At 34.6% G+C, this 18,101-nt stretch overlaps 1 protein-coding gene and 1 non-coding gene across 2 annotated transcripts in view; one reads left to right on the top strand and one right to left on the bottom strand.

The window, feature by feature from the left end:
* The window catches only part of Vegfc (vascular endothelial growth factor C), a 96,148-nt gene that overhangs the window by 11,225 nt on the left and 66,822 nt on the right, over positions 1 to 18,101 (bottom strand). The window contains exons 3-4 of the mRNA XM_034519819.2: positions 17,062 to 17,252; positions 5,986 to 6,137 (exon numbers count right to left, since the gene is read on the bottom strand). Of these exons, the coding sequence (XP_034375710.1) occupies positions 5,986 to 6,137; positions 17,062 to 17,252 (343 nt within the window). The remainder of the gene's footprint in view (positions 1 to 5,985; positions 6,138 to 17,061; positions 17,253 to 18,101) is intronic.
* Positions 3,081 to 3,187, top strand: LOC117722114 (U6 spliceosomal RNA). Its single transcript, XR_004608503.1, has one exon. It is a non-coding gene; the product is annotated as a U6 spliceosomal RNA (small nuclear RNA).

The following is an 18,101-nucleotide window of genomic DNA, read 5'->3' as shown; positions in this document are numbered from 1 at the left end:
ATATAAGGCAATCCTAGCTACATTAACAATTTTGATAACTATAAAGACACATATTTATTTTAAATGTATACTGTTGATGGTATCTGAGCTTCCACTCTGTCAAACTATATTATTAAAGAATATAAACCTTGACACTTTTTCTTAAAAAGTCGTTGTCTTAATAGCAACTGGAAAGATTGCTATATTTTGGTGATGTAAAGGTTGCAGAGTTCTGGATAAAATCCTCCATTAGTTTTGTCCCAAATATTTTTAAAATAATTGTTTATATTGGCATCATTCATATGTCACCAGAATACACTTTTTTGTTTATATAGACATTTATTCAGTTATACATTTCCTATAGTGCTTACCAATCAATAAAATGCAATAAAATATTTCACTATGAAGGTATAGCTGAGTGGTACAGTGGTTGTTATTATATGTGAGACTATGAGTTCAGTACACATACACACATACACACACACACTCTCTCATACCACATGTATGCAAAATGCCCTTGGATTCAATGAGATAATGTAATTTTCCTAACCCAACATAGTAAGAAATAATTCATCTTAAGACTCTAACATTTAAAATATAAAGGATAATATTTAATATACATATATCTACATAGTGTGCATATGTTTTTTTTCCTGTATTGAATTTTGTTGATTAACATAAATTCCTAGACTTGTGTGTTTGTGCTGTTCCTTGCCTATGTTCTGATGCTCTGCATACAGGAAGAAGAGATGTCAGAGCCAGGGTTAGTTCAGTTGTCAAAGAAAAAGAAAGTAGATAAGTGTAATGGATTTAGTAAATTTGGCAAAGAATATTTGAAAGAATAAGAAAGTATGTACATTAGTTTAAAAAGTAAATAGACAATATCAAGTATTTTTTATATAATTCCAAACAAATTCCAAACAACTGTTCTAAAGCATTAGCATGCCACAGAAGGTTATATTCCACCATTTGGTCTAAAGCAGTCATGTTATATGGTCATGAAGTAGTTAACTGAGCACATGGTGCTTGCTTTTTGAAGTGTCTTGTCAAGAGATGAGGAACCAGGGTGAGTAAAGTGTTCAGAAATGTATTACAGCCTGTGCTTCATTTGTTTTTAGAGGGTTTACAGAAGTTTTAATAGGATACAACAATAAAAATTAATATATCACTGTCATATTTTATTTCCACATTTATTTCAAATTAATTGAATTAAGCCAGAGAATAAATACGGCTGAGTAATCAGAAATTTGGTAAGAATGTGCTTCAAAAAAGCCTCTGGTATTATCACCTTGTCATAATAATACTTCACTGGCAGAAAGCTAAACCAAAACCAAGGGGCAACACCAAAAATCATTAAAGGGCAATAGAAGGTTGATGTGACCTCAAAGTAACTCACTGATGTTGGGAGTACAGGGAAGGAAGATGAGGAGGTGTAACATGGCATTTCAAGGGCAATGAAACTTTTCTATGTGGTATTATGATGGTAGATACTTGACCTTATCCACTGGCCAAATTCTCTAGAATGTACTACAAGGAGGACTCTGATGTAGTCTATGGAATTTTGTTAACTATAATACTAGCTCATTGATGAAAACAAATATACTCAATCCTCTTTGTGTCTTTCCCTCCAAGAGGAATGACATTGTATGCCAACAAGGTTGAAATAATACTTATTGTCCATTTTATGAGAACAAAAATATGCCAAAGATTTTGGTTTTGCTGAAACTTGTCTCGCCATGTTTCTGTACACAAAACTTCCTATACCACCTCAATATACAAAAAAATCCAAAAAACCCCAAAAACAAAACAAAGCAAACAACAACAACAAAAACAAGCAAATCTCTCAAAGCTGCTGATTCTTTAAAAGCATAGCTTAGTATTTTAAATTTAACACCAATTTTTGTTTCCGCTGTAAAAATCACATGCAGTGTCAAAGAAACACATGAACTGGTAGACTACTCAGTTCTTTACACTGTGTTGCTCCTGCTCCTTGTTAACAAGCAAGTTACAGAAGTGCTGTGGTGTCAAAGGCAGTCTTTGATAAAACATACCATCCAGCTACTACATAATATCTTGTTAGAAAAAAATACTACTTCAGGGTTTAAACAATGATTCTCTTGACTAACATTCACTGGTAATTTCATTCAAGACAAGTCCTCAATTGAGCATGGCTAGGTATATGTAGGTGTATGTGTATATGTATTATATATTATATAATATATATATATATGCAAATGCATATATTATATATGCATAACATATAATATATATACAAACATGTGTACATATTCTACATCTACATAGAAACATTTTCTCTATGTATACATATATAGAGAGAGCATTGAAGAAACACTGAGCAGATGCATACACTAAGATTTAAAAAAAACCCATGTGTTCATAAAGATTTAAAATTTGCAAAGAGGATATTTCACGAACATCCTAACATGCATGTACATGAATGTTGAGGAAAAAACTTCTGATCAGATGACTGAAGGAATAACTGGGGACCCCAAACGAGATAGGAACTCCACAGGAAGACCAACAGAATCAACTACCTAGACCAATGGGGACTCTCAGAGACTGAACCACCAACCAGAGAACATATATGGCTATATCTAGCTCCATATGTAGCAGATGTGCAGCTTAGTCTTCTTGTGGGTCCACAACCACTGGAGCAGGGTTTGTCCCTAAAGATGCCTGTCTGTGGAACACATTCCCCTAGCTGAGCTTCCTTGTCTGGCCTCAGTGGGAATGGATAACCCTAGTCCTGTAGAGACTTGATGCACCAGGATGGGGAGATATGGGGGGGGGGAGCTCCACCCTTTCAGAGGATAAGAGGATGGATGGAGGGACTTTGTAAGGGGATGAGGGACAGCAATCATGATGTGAAATGAATAAATAATAAAAAATAAAAACAAAAAATATTTTTAAAGATTATGTCTTGATTTAACGGGAGTACCCTACTCTTGTACTCCTATGCTCATCTATTTATGTTTCAAGGATGAAATAATGTATGTTTTTTTAAAATTTAAAGGAAAATTGGGAAATTAAAGCTTGGAAAAGAAAATGTCAAGACTTGTGTTTTAAGAAATTGGTCTGAGGTGCTCGCTTCGGCAGCACATATACTAAAATTGGAACGATACAGAGAAGAAAAGCATGTCCCCTGCGCAAGGATGACACGCAAATTCGTGAAGCGTTCCATATTTAAAAAAGAAAAAAAGAAAAAAGTAAAAATAAAAAAAACAAAAGAAATTGGTCTGAGGATTGGTTACAGATTAATGGTCTAATGATTCCGAGTTTTCCATTCTTAAGCAAAAGCTTCCCTGGGACATGTATCTGCTGTTCTCCTTAGCAAAGATAAGAGTCCTCACAATAAAATGTTTTCTCCTTAAATCCCAGTACATGTAATTTATTACATTGAGCACATTTTATAACAATGTCAGCAAACAAATAAAAGATGAATTATCGCCTAAGCTAGGATTTTCTATTTTTTCCTACCCCTTATCTTTCTTTTCAACTTGACACTATTCCAAAGACTGACATAATGTCACAATCATTTTCAATTCATATTTATCAGACAGTTTTGGATGTATCAAGTACAGTTCAAGATGCTTTGACTATGGCTTTCACGCCATTCATTTATGTATAAAACTTCCTGCTCTAGCTTAATGCCTTTATAAAAACATGAGGATCTCTAGGCTGGTACTCACTACTTGAAAATCACAGTTTAATTTTTTTTATTATTTAAAGTCCTAATGATTTAATGGATTAAAATCTAATTAAATCATTCCACTCATGGCCACTAGACTGTTCAATTTAATTACATCTTCATGGATACTATAGATAGCAACCAATTAATCAACCAGTAAATTTGGAACCCTCAACTTTAAGATACTTGTGTGTTTCCATATCATGTTCTTCTCTGTGTGTTTCTCTTCTGCTACACTTCCTTGATTATACCCTTCTCTTTATATTTTGTAGTACCGTGGTGTGCCTGTAGTATATTATCATATAAAAATATAATCAATAAATAGTTTAATAGAATGTAAAAGTTATGAAATAAACAAACTAGATGTACATGTAATAACCAAATTACAAACACAAAGGCATACTGTCAAAAGCAAAAAGCAGAATAGTCATCTCAATACAGAAACAGTCCTGACTGTGGTATTTTGATGAGGAAAATGCAGAGGTAGTACCTTAATCTAAAGTCTAAGAAATCTATGTGGCCTTAGAAAGGCAGAAAAGAAAGACAAGTCATTTTGAGCTAAAGTCATAATAGAATCAAGATTCAGAACACGAAATGAACTTATGACCAGGGATTTAGACTTTGTAAAACACAGACATGGAGAATAGTGACAAGTAAGATGACACAAAAAAAGAATGTTGAGAAATGTGTGCTTGATTCTTTAAGCAATTGATAATCACTCTTCTTGGATGAATCAAATGCTGTCTTTTAAGGCTTACACTAGTAAACAGGAATAGGAGAAAGAAGTAATACTAAGAAACTGGCTTGACACCAGTGTGCTAAATCAAATGTACACAGAGAATGAAGTGAATTGATATAATTCCATGTAATTATATGTAAGTTGGAACAGGTATTCCCCTCTTCTCCCAAATGACCAATCTACTCATGTTGGATAAAGGAATAAATAATTAACCATACCAGACATTTCAAAGTCTCAAAAGAATATGAGAACTCTGTGCTCTGAAAAGTAGAGAAATAGAAGGGACTGAATGCATCTTTGGATTTGACATAGAGTTAATGTAATTATATGAAAGTGTAAGATAAGTGTAGAAAAATTACTAGAAGCCAAGAATAAGATCAGATCTTCAAGTGAAATTTGGGGAAGCACAAACACAAAGATGATACATAAATTTCTCAGAATGGGTGCTCTTGCCTGAGGAAATAGGGTCTAGAAAATGAACAGCACTCTCGGGGATGCATGAACGAGACAACATATAGGACCTACTCTTTAGTTAAGGTGCCTGCTTTGCCTTCTTATAGTACCATGTTTTCTTCACAGATATCTGTGAGACCTTTCCCTCTTCATGCCAAGGAGGACAGATTTGTGTTAATATTTAAGCTGTCATTGAGTTCTCTAAAATGCCTTAAGAAGGCCACTTATCTGTCAAATTAAGTTGAGCAGCATGAAGAAACCCTATGGGAAGCCCGCCGTTAATGAAACATTTACTAAGGCTCCTAAGGTGAAAGGGTTTTTTAATTTTCTGTCCTACATACTGTCCATCTACTTATGCTGTTTAGTAAGTTCTGGAATTATGTTTGATTCACTCTTAAGTACCTATTACATTTACTAGAAATGATTTTTAAAAAATCCTGAGCTACATCTTTTTTGGGGGGAGTTCAAAGTTCTTAAGATCTAAATGACAATGAAATTATTCCAATGTAAGTTATTCAGTGTCCAAATTAATGTTCTGTCATTCCCTTTAATCAAATGCTACTGTTTGCTAAGCTAAAATGAGGACAGGAAAACAACTTAATGTTAAATGACAATGTAAATGTTAATTCAAGTAATATTAAAAGAAATTTCAAGTAATTAAGATTTCAATAGTCACACTCTGCTGAAATAATAAATTTGGATATATATTTAAATTCTATCATATATATCATCATAATATGTATGGTTAATTTTTGTTTTAGACTTAAATCATTAAGGTTTAAATTTTTAAGCTTTAGAATCATTAGTAAGGGAATATTCAATTTCACAGACATTAAATCAATGTGACTACTTAATTAGTTGTAGTAACAAGGGTTGGTTGTGTGTGCTCCATTCTATAGAACGTCCTTTTATATTGTGAACTACCCCAACTATGCAACAGGTAGCTCAGAATAATTCTACTTCTATTGTAAAATGTCTTGTGTTTTGTATTTCATGAGAAATACAACAGCCTTTTACAAAACTTCCTTCAATAAACTTGTATTTACTGGAAGATTATTTTATATTAGAGGAGATGTAGAAAAAAATAGACTTAATTCATACTCACTGTGGTACTGTTGCTGGTAGAGAACGTCTAATAATTGAATGAACTTGTCTGTAAACGTCCAGTTTAGACATGCACCGGCAGGAAGTGTGATTGGCAAAACTGATTGTGACTGGTTTGGGGCCTTGAGAGAGAGGCACTGTAATTTCAAACAACTACAAGGGACAAAAAAAAAGAAAAGTATTATATAGATGCTACAGAGGACTTTCATGGTAAATGTTGGAGTCCAAAAGAGTGAGTGAAGTTAGCTTTCTATGACCTAGTACTGTGTAATATAGGCAGGGCCTTAATGCTTTTCAAATAAAAACAAAGTAAAAAAGTGTTCTGCTCCCAAACAGTATCTTCCATTACAATAACAAATAGTTTAGATGCTTACATCACATCACTACTTATGAATCATATTAAAACTATGATGATCAACTAATGATATGGAAGACAACAGTGACAGACCACTGTGCTCAAGGAAAGAGAATTATTTCACAATCCCAGTTTACTCAGTATCAAGATCTTAAAGTCCACAGACTTAAATTGTGACGCAGATTATTTGCAGTAAATATCTTCCTGACTTATGCACAAAGCTACTGGCCACACAGTCTATAAATGCTCAGTTAAGTTCTATTTTATGTCAACTCAATCCATACACATAAATTATGCTTATGAAATTACATTTTGTTCCAAATGAAATTTCTCCTTGAAGGTTTTACACATATCAGATCTTAAGAATTTACAACATTTAAAACGAAAAAAAAAAAAATGAGCAACTCATTCTTTTAACAAACAAAGCTGTGTTACTGCAATCTTGACAGATTTATAAAAACTGAGCTAAAAATAAAGTAAGCCATTTTACATGCTGTTGAATTAGAGTCTGAAGATGCAGTTTACCTAAGGTGACTACTACACTCCTAGTTTATAGAGAACTTCAGTTCTCAAAGGGGGAAAAATAGGCAAAATTTTAACCAGACACAGAGACTAAGTAGATATTGATTCCTAAGGTTTATAAGCCAATTTATTACTAAAAAAAGTGGTAAAAGTGAAACCTTACCCATTAACTGCTTGTTTGTAAGATATGTTTATAGTAGAGAAATGACAGTTAACCCTGTGATATTTTGTATTGTTGTGGCAATCTGAGAAACGCTACAACACGCAAAAGACCTCAGACCTGTGAAAGTGCTCCCTCCCTGGCAATAATTTCAAGCCATCAGTTGAAAATTGCTCACAAGGCGATAAAATTCTCTTGACAGTTTTGGATAAACAGTACAAAGACAACATGGCTGGGCCTGAAGATTGTGCTAACTAAAACAAGGTCAGGCACAGAAATACAAGTAGTATGAAATCTCATAAGTATGTGGATAATAAAGTATCTGATGTCAATGAAATTAAAAGTGGAAATGTTGGTTTCTAGAAACTAGGGAGGTATGGGGCAGACTTGCTGAAGTTAGGCTGTGGTAATTAGATCTGGGATGCTATTTCACAATGAAGGGACTACTTACAGTGATCACGTATTGCATATCTCAAAAAGCCAGAAGAATTTTCAATTCTTTTTGTATGAATAAGATATTCATATTTGAGTAGCTAGGAATTTAACCTGATTACACAATGTGTGCAAATTCAAACAATACATATTATACCATTAATATGAAATTCCATGTTTTACTGTACCTATCAAAACAAGTATATATATATATATATATATATATATATATATACATATATATCTCACAAATTATATGATGCACATTTTCTTTAAATGAAGAGTACTTACATCTACAAAACAAATAATTCAAATACTTTGTAGAAAAGTTCATAAAAGATGGATAAAAAAAAGTTTTCTTAGCTCCCATATTGAAAATCTGTATGGGTTTGGAAAGGTGGTTAAGCTTTTCTAAGGTATATATTTTTCTTTAATAATCAGCTAACTAAAGATAATATAATAACTGATTTGTTATTTCATGAGATTGCTATGAAAATTATATATATATGTATAACACATTACACATGGATATGAATATGTACATATTTTGCTATAGAGATGTTTGTTTTTGCATAAATTTTCAAGGCTATATGTGTTTTTTAGAATATTTTATATTTTTCATAGACAATATATGATCACAACATGGCCATAATTGTAATTTTGGAGTTCTTCTCTGAGCACACATTTGCCCACACATTTCATTCATTTAATGAAATGACTGATATCTTTATCTATAGATACCATTTTTATGAAAAAAAATTTCAGGTCTACATATGCTACAGATATTTTATTTTTCAGGGCATGGCCTAAACCTACAATGATAGAAAGAAATATAGTTGATATATAAGTTGTTCATAACAGGAATATTTTAAATATATTAATAAATCATTTTTATAATTTTTCTGGTATTGGGGATATAACTTGGGCTCTTGTACATCATCTAACACTGAGCTACATTCACTTTTTAGTTTTATATTCATAATTTTACTTTCATATTTAATGGATCTTATATTTTACAATGGGTGCAAATGGTAGGAAGACATATAGGTCAGTAAATAAAGTCTAATAATGTTTATATAACAGTTAAATATTTGTGTCAAGACCTGGAGGAGAGTTACATAAGGCTTGTCACTAGCAAAGTTCTGAATAAAATCACGGATGTTGATGTGTGATTTAGTGAGAATATTGAGAATGAAAAGAGAATGTGTGTAGTAAAGAAACATAGAGGACAGGAACATTCATAGAGGAGACAAATAAACCTGTAAATACCTTACGCAAGGTGGACTTCTAATTGAGAAGGCCAGAAGGGAATAGGACTAAGAAGGAGAGAATTTGAAAGAAATTCCTTTGGTTAAGTGATAGGCAAAAATTTCTTGGTAACCAAATATGGTGAGGACGAGGTGGAGGCTAGAAACACAACCAGCCACTCTGAGGGAAGTGGCTGGGCAGAAGCTTATTGTAAGAAAGGAAGAGCAAATAGAACTGGAGAACAGGATGAGAGACAAGTATAACTGGAAAAGGATTTAGAGGTGCCAGGCAACTGGGACTTTTGTGGTTACAGAAGGTTTCCTATTGCAAGCTCTGGCATCGTCTTACAAAATGAAGCAGCACAGTGTCCAGCAGTGATGGACAAGGTGATATTGGGAATAACAGCTATGGAAAAGGATTGAAGTGACCCTGGCCCTTGAGTCTTGGCAGGAACATCTCTACCTACCATGTTATTGCCACACCAGGTTCTATCCACTCTGATATCAAAAGGGAAAAGGGACCAGAAGGCCACAATGAGAAGCCTTAGTGATCATGGCACCATTCCAACAACCAGGTAGATAATATTCATTATCAGGGTGTCATGCAAGGATAGGTTGTATTCAGTAGCAAGATTTTCAGAATGTTCTGATCAGATAAAGAACAGTTAAACCGTGTTAAAGCATGTTCCTAGAAAAATTAACATGGCTGTAAACTTCTGAAAGAGGCATGTGGATGAATAAATAATTAAAAGGATGATTTAACAAGTGAAGAGGCTTAAAAGCACCACCCTTTACAGAGTTGTGTTTGATAGAAACTGAAGGACTTCTAAAAGCCCTACAACTACAGTGATACTTCAGAGAAAAATTTCTTTAGAGCTAACCAGTCTCAAAGAAAACAAAATCACAATTAACATTGTCATATTTCACTGTGGCTAAGAAAGCAATGAGGAAACTAAGCAGAGTTAATGTGACCTACGGGGGCAAAAATACTGAAAGCAAAATATTTCCGTCTAAAGCATGCACTCCAATTTCAAGTTTGACTCAAGTTTCTCTTCTCTCTGTATTTGAGTATGTCAGTGGCAAAACATAAGGGATCCACGGAAACATTTGATTAATAGAAAAGAAGAAGCATTCGTATCAATTAAGTTTTATCTTCTATCAACTTCAAAAGGCTAACTGTCAGCTATTGCTATATAGACAGGGGTCTTTTCTAGTTTCCAATTTCCTTCTGTATTTCTCAGTATGTGTGTATCAATAGAAATATCTTATATTTCAAATTACCATAAATCATCTTGTTTGCAGGCTAACATATGGCTTTTAATAGCTGTGCTAAATTCTATATTGCGTAGAATATTGCTTAGAATATATTGCATAGAATGTCAGATTATACATGCTTACAAAATACAAACTTTAAAAAATAAGTAAGCAATCAATAACTGGAAATACATTTTAAAAACACATGTTCCACTTTCAGATTAAGTACAGATATTCTTCAAATAGTTGGTTCCTTTCATTCTTGGTCATTCAATAGTATGAAATAAAAACCAAGAGCTTGGTCTTAAGGAATAACAGACATTGGCTGGAGTCCTAAACTTGCCATTTATAACTGTGGCTTAGAAAGACTTATTTCAACTTAAGCCGGCCTTCATTCCATTACCAACAGTACTGATAACGACTAGTGGGGAGTTTGTATTCTGCCTTGTCCCTCTGCTTCCTCCTCCTTCTCCTCCTCCTCCTCTTCCTCCTTCTCCTCCTCTTCTTTCTTCTCCTCCTCTTCCTCCTCCTTCTTATACTCGTCCTCTTCTTTCTCCTCCTTCTCCTCTTCCTCCTCCTTCTCATACTCTTTCTCCTCTTTCTCCTCCTTCTCCTCTTCCTCCTCCTTCTCATACTCTTCCTCCTCTTTCTCCTCCTTCTCCTCTTCCTTGTCTCCTTCCTCCTCCTCTTCCTCCTCCTCCTCTTCCTCCTCCCCCCGTTCTTCGTCTTTCTCCTCCTCCTTTTTCTTTTTACAGCAGCAGCCGAGATTAGCGTAAATCTTTGTTAAATAGTTTCTGAATTTTAAAAAAAATTTTGCATAAACTATTTTTTCTTGTTCAGCTTTTCAATAAAGATTTATTGAGTATCTATTAGCTACTATAAAGTCCTTGCTGAGATTCCAGGATGGTAAGCATCAATAATGACACTCACTCATATGCAGCTCATGGTTACTAATAGTATCAGTGAGAGTAAATGACACACACATGTGAGTAGGTCTTTGTGCACACACAAACAACAACATGACAGTGATAGATAAATACTATAGGATAATCTTTAAGATACCATGGAGTTTCTAAAAAATGACCTTAAGAAATTAGTAACTACAGTGTAACCTTCATATGAAATTGTCTCTGGCTATTTCATGAAATCTAAACATCATGGTTAACTACAATCTCTGTTGATAGAGTCAAGGCCTAAATCTGAACAATACAGTTAACTATGTTCCTCTGTTAATGAAGTCGTTACCTATATAAACACATTGATTCTTGGAATAGTAAGTAGATTATAACATGCTTCAATACTATACTTACTCTGCTGTCAGATTAATTTGCATTTAATCTATACATCATAGTATTTTTTATTCACTTATATTCAAAGTACAAAATTCAGGCATGGTGTGCAGAATTAGATAGTGGTGCATATCTAGCATGCCTACTCAGTCAGTACTAAGAAATACCACGGCTTACTTAATATTGTAATCAATTGCACTCTGATAGTTACTATAACAGTCTTATGCTATAAAGGAAGTACTTCTAGAATAACATAATATTAATTTCTGTTTGACTTAATATTTAAGTGGTAAAAGTATTACTTATGAACTCTGATATTGTATCTGTTTACATCTTTTGTTTTGGCTTTGGAACATATTGAAAATGGCATACATATTAAGAAGGCATTTTTAAAAGTTTGAGAATTCAAAATCATATGATTTTATATCCTGTGAAAGTGTTCTAAATAAAGCGAAACAGGAAATATTTCTGACCTTAGGTTCCCTGTTGTTATCTACTGGCATTCTTTAGTAAGAATATGTAATGGTCAATTCTCACCAACAAGAATGGACTTCTAATAAAGTGCACTTTGGAACAATAGTGTTTACCCCTCATAGCAACTGCTGCAGATCAACAGTTCCCATTTCCATACATCTTATGGGCTGGTCAAGAGAGAGTGCAGAACTCTCTCATTGGGAATAACCTGGAGTACAGCTTATTACCAAATTCAACAGGGATATTATGAGATACAAATACATTGCTAAAATGAGACGTTTACAACATCTTTATAACTAAAATAGAATTCTCTTTTCTTCTAATTATCCTAGCTTTGAGCACATTTAACTAAAAAAAAAAAAGTTGTGGCTGGAAGGTATAAAAGCAATAATTCCCAAAATGAGGAAATGTGAAAGTTCAAAGTTCATGTCAGCAGTTAAACTTAGTGTTCTGGCCACACCCACAGCTGTTCAAAGCCTATAGAATCTGGATCTGGAATGAAAAGCAGATAGGAGAGTCTTGACACCCAGCTCTGAACTCATTTTAACATACTGTGATGCATGAAACTCAGACCACGTTACAAATAGGTTAAAACCTCAAGTCAGGAGTTTTCAGAGTCCTCGATCAAATTCTTAATATCATCAATATCATTATTTGACTAAAAGCAATGTTGTTTTTCAGATTTCTTTGTTATTTTATTCAGAAAAAATATTATTTTTGCATAACTTTCTGCTAACTCTTCCTGGTCAGGAGCTCTTTCTCCACATCAAGATGAAACGTGTTTTCTAATGACTATACTCACCAAATATTAATTTGTTAAAGATACAACACAAATCACATTCTATTTATCAAATACATGAATACATATGAGTGGAATAAATTAATCTTCCATACCTCTGCAACATTCTGGGAGAAATATTTCTAATTACAGTACAAATAATACCATCTACTTGTACTATAAAGATCCATATTATACTAAGGCACAAATATATTATGTTGTGAAAAAATGATACAGTATATCCAAATGTAAAGAAATAATTTTGGCAATACATATGTTTATATGATTTCTATAAACATAAAGAAACATAAATGGCTGTTTCTTTTTGAGAGAGAAATGCAGAATTTTAAATAATGCTCAAAATTAGTTCACAAAGCTAAGCTGGTATCTCTAGTGTATTACTAATGACTATTAAAACAGGGGATCAATTTCTTGAGAACATACCTTAGACGTCCCATTGTGACCTATGGTCCTAGGAATCATTCCTTCATTATTCTCTTTATGATGACATTTGGGGGTAAATGGGAACATTCAAGGAACTTCTGACTCCACACGTGTATTTTCATACCAGATGCCTTTCTTCTGGCTCTACTTTCATTAGCAAATAACTTACTTTCTGCAAGATTCACTTTAGCTTTTGGTGTGATCTCCTAAACATCCAACTTCACATAAGAAAATGCACTCAGGGCACGTTCATGCGAGAGGCTAAGATGGCATTCAATCTACGTGCTTCTAGACATTCAAGGGGGAGGCTGCCGAAGCAGTTGCTATTGATTACTTCAGTTTGGAGTGCTCAGCCCATGTGGTTTTACTTTGCAACTAGAAACTGGCTTCCTCATGCATTCTGATAACCTGCCCTTCACAGAGACCCATAAAAATTTTTTCTATGAAGTTTCCATTTTAAAAATCAACAATTGGAGCATAACACTAGAAATGCTGGTGTTGTTAAAGTTTATATACTCAGACTGGTGAAGTTGGTTGATAAAATATATGTCTGAAACTTTAACAAAACAAAATCTTGGGTCTTTTTCCCCTTTCGCCTTAAAGACGTTTAATGGTAAGAAATTATTTTTTTTATTGAAAAGATCTCTTCACACATTCTCATGTATACATTGGAAAGATATCATTTTTATAAATATAGGAGAGAGTTATTAAGTAGAAGATTTAGCAAACTGTTAGTAAAACGAGAAACACAGCTGCACACTTCCTTCTTGCAGTTGGGAATTTTATGCTTTAACTATACTTGGGGTGTAAAACTCCATCAATGTATTTCCATAAACCTATAGGGTTCTCATTCATAACACCTACACCACTTTTAATGACTCGATGAGTATTAAGTTTATTTTATACCTTTAGTTTTAATTATGTGTATGTGTGTAAGGGAGGGGGGATTATGTGTGTATGCTGATTGCAGGTGCCTGTGGAAACTAGAGCAGTTAGATTCCCTGAAGTAGAGTTACAGACTTTTGTGACCCATCAGATTTCAGTGATGGGGATTAAACTCTAGTCCTATTCAAGACAATACTGTTAACCTCTTAACCCAAATACTAACTCCCTTAGCCACATACTAAATTCTATTTGGACAGAAAGTATATGTCACTACTTACTGTAAAACAACACTGAGTTCCACTCTTTTTAACTGAATTTAAGTTAAATTTATTCTTTTAGTCTAAACAAATAATACAAGAGGATCCCTTTAGTAGGAGGGGGGCATAGTTTTACAAAATGAAAGGAAGTGGTGACTGAGACAAATAATGAATGCTGGTTTTACCTTGGCATTTGCTTTACTCTTCTCATAAATACATTTGTTATTCGTAAGCATAATAAGCTTCATTTGATAGTACAGCTATTAACGTGATGCTTTCTCCCAAATTAAAAGCAAAAGACCCAGCCACTTCACTAGAATTCTGTGTCCAAGATCATTCTCCCACCTGCATCATCTTTTAGTGCTTTCAACCTCAGAAAATCTGCATTCTCCAAACTCAACCTCTGATCTTGAAGTAATTTCTTTTCATTGAAGTACTCATTCTACTGCGTGCCAAGTGTCAACCACATGCCAAGTACAACACTAAGTATGCGCTAGGTTAATAAACAAATGATGTTTGTATTCACGGAACTTCGAGCCCAAAGAATAAAAATAAATTGATAAACATAAAAATCTGACAGACAGCCTGATGATAGTCGATTATACGCAACAAAAGGAGTGGTGGAACAACACAGCACAATATCATGACAATGTGGAGATGGCTTTTATGAGTTACCAACCCTAAGGATGAGCGGAATGTCACTGGGTAAGTGGAGACTGTGCTCACTGTTGAAGGTGAACAGCTACTTAATCCAAGAGTTATGGAATCTGAGTAGCAGGGAGAAGCAGCTTTTGGAGATGAAAGCAATGAGAGCGGAGAGCATATGGGAGCTGAGAGGAAGAGACTGTAGAAGGCCCCCAGGGAAATTGTGTCTGAAGGAATGGAACAATGAAAAGTATTCTACTTAGTGTCTCTGTACAAATCAGACCTCACGCTTTTTCTTTTCTTTTAAAAATTGGATATTTCAATCAGCAAACGCAAGCTTATCAGTACCCTGGATAAGTGCTGGTATTGTGTATTGCTGGTCCATACTCAAGAACACAGTGCTACTGAAAAGAGTTCATGGCACCACAACATGTTGCAAATATGTTGGAAGGTGCTCAGTATGAACATGAGACAGCCCCTATTAGATTCCTGGTGAGAGATGAATGGGGCTACCTCAGAGTGAAGGCATGATTTGGGTTCCAGAGATATTTCAAAGTTAAGTTATTGGAATCATTGATTGAACTTTTACTTAAAAGAATACTTGGCTTAGCCAAACTGATGACAGGGTAATTTAATATGAGACAGAAAAAACAGAAGAGGATGAAATTTCACTTAGTTGCTACTCAGGCAATAGTAGGCATGCTGACTGCCTTCCTAAGGAGAAAGCCAAGTCACAATTTTAAGTAGGGATTATGGAAATCAGGAGAGAGATAGAATGGACCACTATGAAAAACAAACTGTTGATTTGAAGTCATGAGTGTGCAGCTGGAAAAGAGAGATCTTCAGACAAATGTTAGCTGTCCCCTTAAGTTTCTTTAGGCCCCAGTGTCTCCACTGGCATAGAAGATTAAGAGACATTTGCTTCGCTTCCCAGTTAGTGTGATGCTATGCTTTCTGCTTTCCACACTTCAACTTCCCCTCCTCCTTTGGCTTCCCTGTTCTCAGGATTACATCAGTAAGTTATTGTAAATAACACATGTCTAATCCTGCCATTCTCCTACTTAAAGGATGCTCACTGAGGCCTCACTGCTTTTAGAAGAAGACTATAGCAGTCATCAACCTGATGACTTCCCTGTAACTTACCCTTCCATATCTTCTGATACACTATCTTCTGTCCTTTTGTGTATGTCCAGCTTTCTTGGGTACCTTCAATTCTTAGGGATTACCTACTCCCCTCTGCTCTAATGCCTACACACATACCTTTTAGTTAGGCTTAATAATTTTTAGCTGGATAGGCCGGTATTAATTGAGGGAATTATCTTAATTTCCACAGTGATTGACATAGTAAATTAAGACAATGTTCAGCTGATATTATTGATCAGCTGATATTGTGGATCAGCTAAAACAGTTAAACTCTCACTTTGAAAGACATTTACCTTGTGCAAATCAAATCAGAGTTTAATTATTTTTCTTTTTTCTTTACAGCACAGAACATGATTAACTTTATACTTGAAGTAAATATTTTTGCTACAGTTCTACAACCAGAGGGTTTAAACATTTAAAAGGTTTAATTGCTAAATGAAAATGGGTTATTCTGTGGTGTGTGTGTGTGTTTTAATGTGTATGGGAATTTAAGTGCATGCACTTATGAAAGCCATAGGTCAACCTCAGGTATTATATCTTAGGAGCCATCTACTTTGTCACTCTCACTGAAGCTTAATTACTGGGTTGAACTTGCTGGCTACTGAGCCCATCTCTGACTCCTTAGCCAGGAATTATGAACCCAGATCATTGTGCAGTACATTGGCACCAGAGACTGAACTCAGAACTTTGTGTTTGAAAATTAAAAACTTTAACAATTGAGTCATTTTCCTAGTTCCTGTTGATGAATATTCTTGCAGTTCACCACAAATGAAGCTATGAGTATGTACATAGTATGTGTAGACATACTTATTTTATATGTTGTATATGCTATCAATGATATATAATATGTATTATCTCTCTCTCTCTCTCTCTCTCTCTCTCTCTCTCTCTCTCTCTCTCTCTCTCTGTGTGTGTGTGTGTGTAATTAAACTAGGCCATGCATATTTATTGTTTTTTTCACTACACTTTGACCCTATTACATGAACAGAATTTATAATGAATTAATTTCTTTCTTTGTGAAACTGTAGCATCAAAAACCGCAACATCATTGAAACATTTATTTCATTCCCCAGTGAAAATATGAGAACCTTTGGCTTGAAGCAAGTCACTTCAGTGGGACCAATCCTACAAGTCCCTCCTCCCCTGATCACTCAAAGGGCTCTAAGGCAGGACTGAGACACGGAATACCTACCGTCTTGCTGAGGTAACCTGTGCTGGTGTTCATGCATTGCAGCCCCTCGCTGTTGCAGCAACCCCCACATCTGTAGACGGACACACATGGAGGTTTAAAGAAGGTGTTTGTGGCTGCTCCAAACTCCTTCCCCACATCTATACACACCTCACGTGGCATGCATTGAGTCTTTCTCCACTCATTATCAATACCTGTCGAGTCACAGGGAAGTCAATTAAGTTACACAGAAGCTACCAAGGGAGATGCAGAGCCTACAGCATTTGTCATTTACCCATATTTGACTTCATACCCTAAGAGTTTGTGTAAAACGATTAGAGAAACAATGGCTTAGGATCCCCAACTTCCCTGTGAATGAGAATGTAATATATTCAGAATAGCTGATGAGTCATCCTTTTAGAATTATTTCTACAGGGAGGTAATCCCAAAATTAGAATTAAATTAAGGGTTTAAAAAAGCACAACTCTATCCTCACCTCACCCAAATATTTGGTTCTGCTTACTTAAAAAGGGGGATTTCATATATATATTACAAAATATGCACAATCAGATCCACGTTCTTTGCTTGGCCTGTACAATTTTTGTGGTCTTGAAGTGAATGTAAACAGCATGTTTTGCTCTTCTTTCTAAACTGACATGGAAATTAAAAGAAAACTATGGTTTTGGTGTCAATTCAAAACTCCTTTTCAAGCAAGCCACCCAGTAATTTTAAATAATGTCATGATAGTAACTAGGTACAAGGCAAGGCCATTTTCTGCCTATTTGGATTGGTAGCCTAAATCAAATCACCCATCTCTTTCATGTTTTCTCCTGGACATCTGCATCCAATAGGTTATATGTAGGCTTACCTGTGATTCTTCACTTTGCACTATATAAAAAATGCTGCAATTTCTAAGTGTTACAGTTTATTTCTCCCATATTTCCTCTAACACAACATTTTTAAGGACTACAAATTACAGGTAATTCCTCCATGAATCCAGTTAACTTGTTTGGTTTTGCTTTAAATATACTTTCCAATATGAAATTATGTGTATGTGTGTCTGT

Source organism: Arvicanthis niloticus, chromosome 16, assembly GCF_011762505.2.
Source record: "Arvicanthis niloticus isolate mArvNil1 chromosome 16, mArvNil1.pat.X, whole genome shotgun sequence".
Classification (NCBI taxonomy): Eukaryota; Metazoa; Chordata; class Mammalia; order Rodentia; family Muridae; genus Arvicanthis; species Arvicanthis niloticus.
This window is presented reverse-complemented; position numbering and strand designations above follow the sequence as displayed.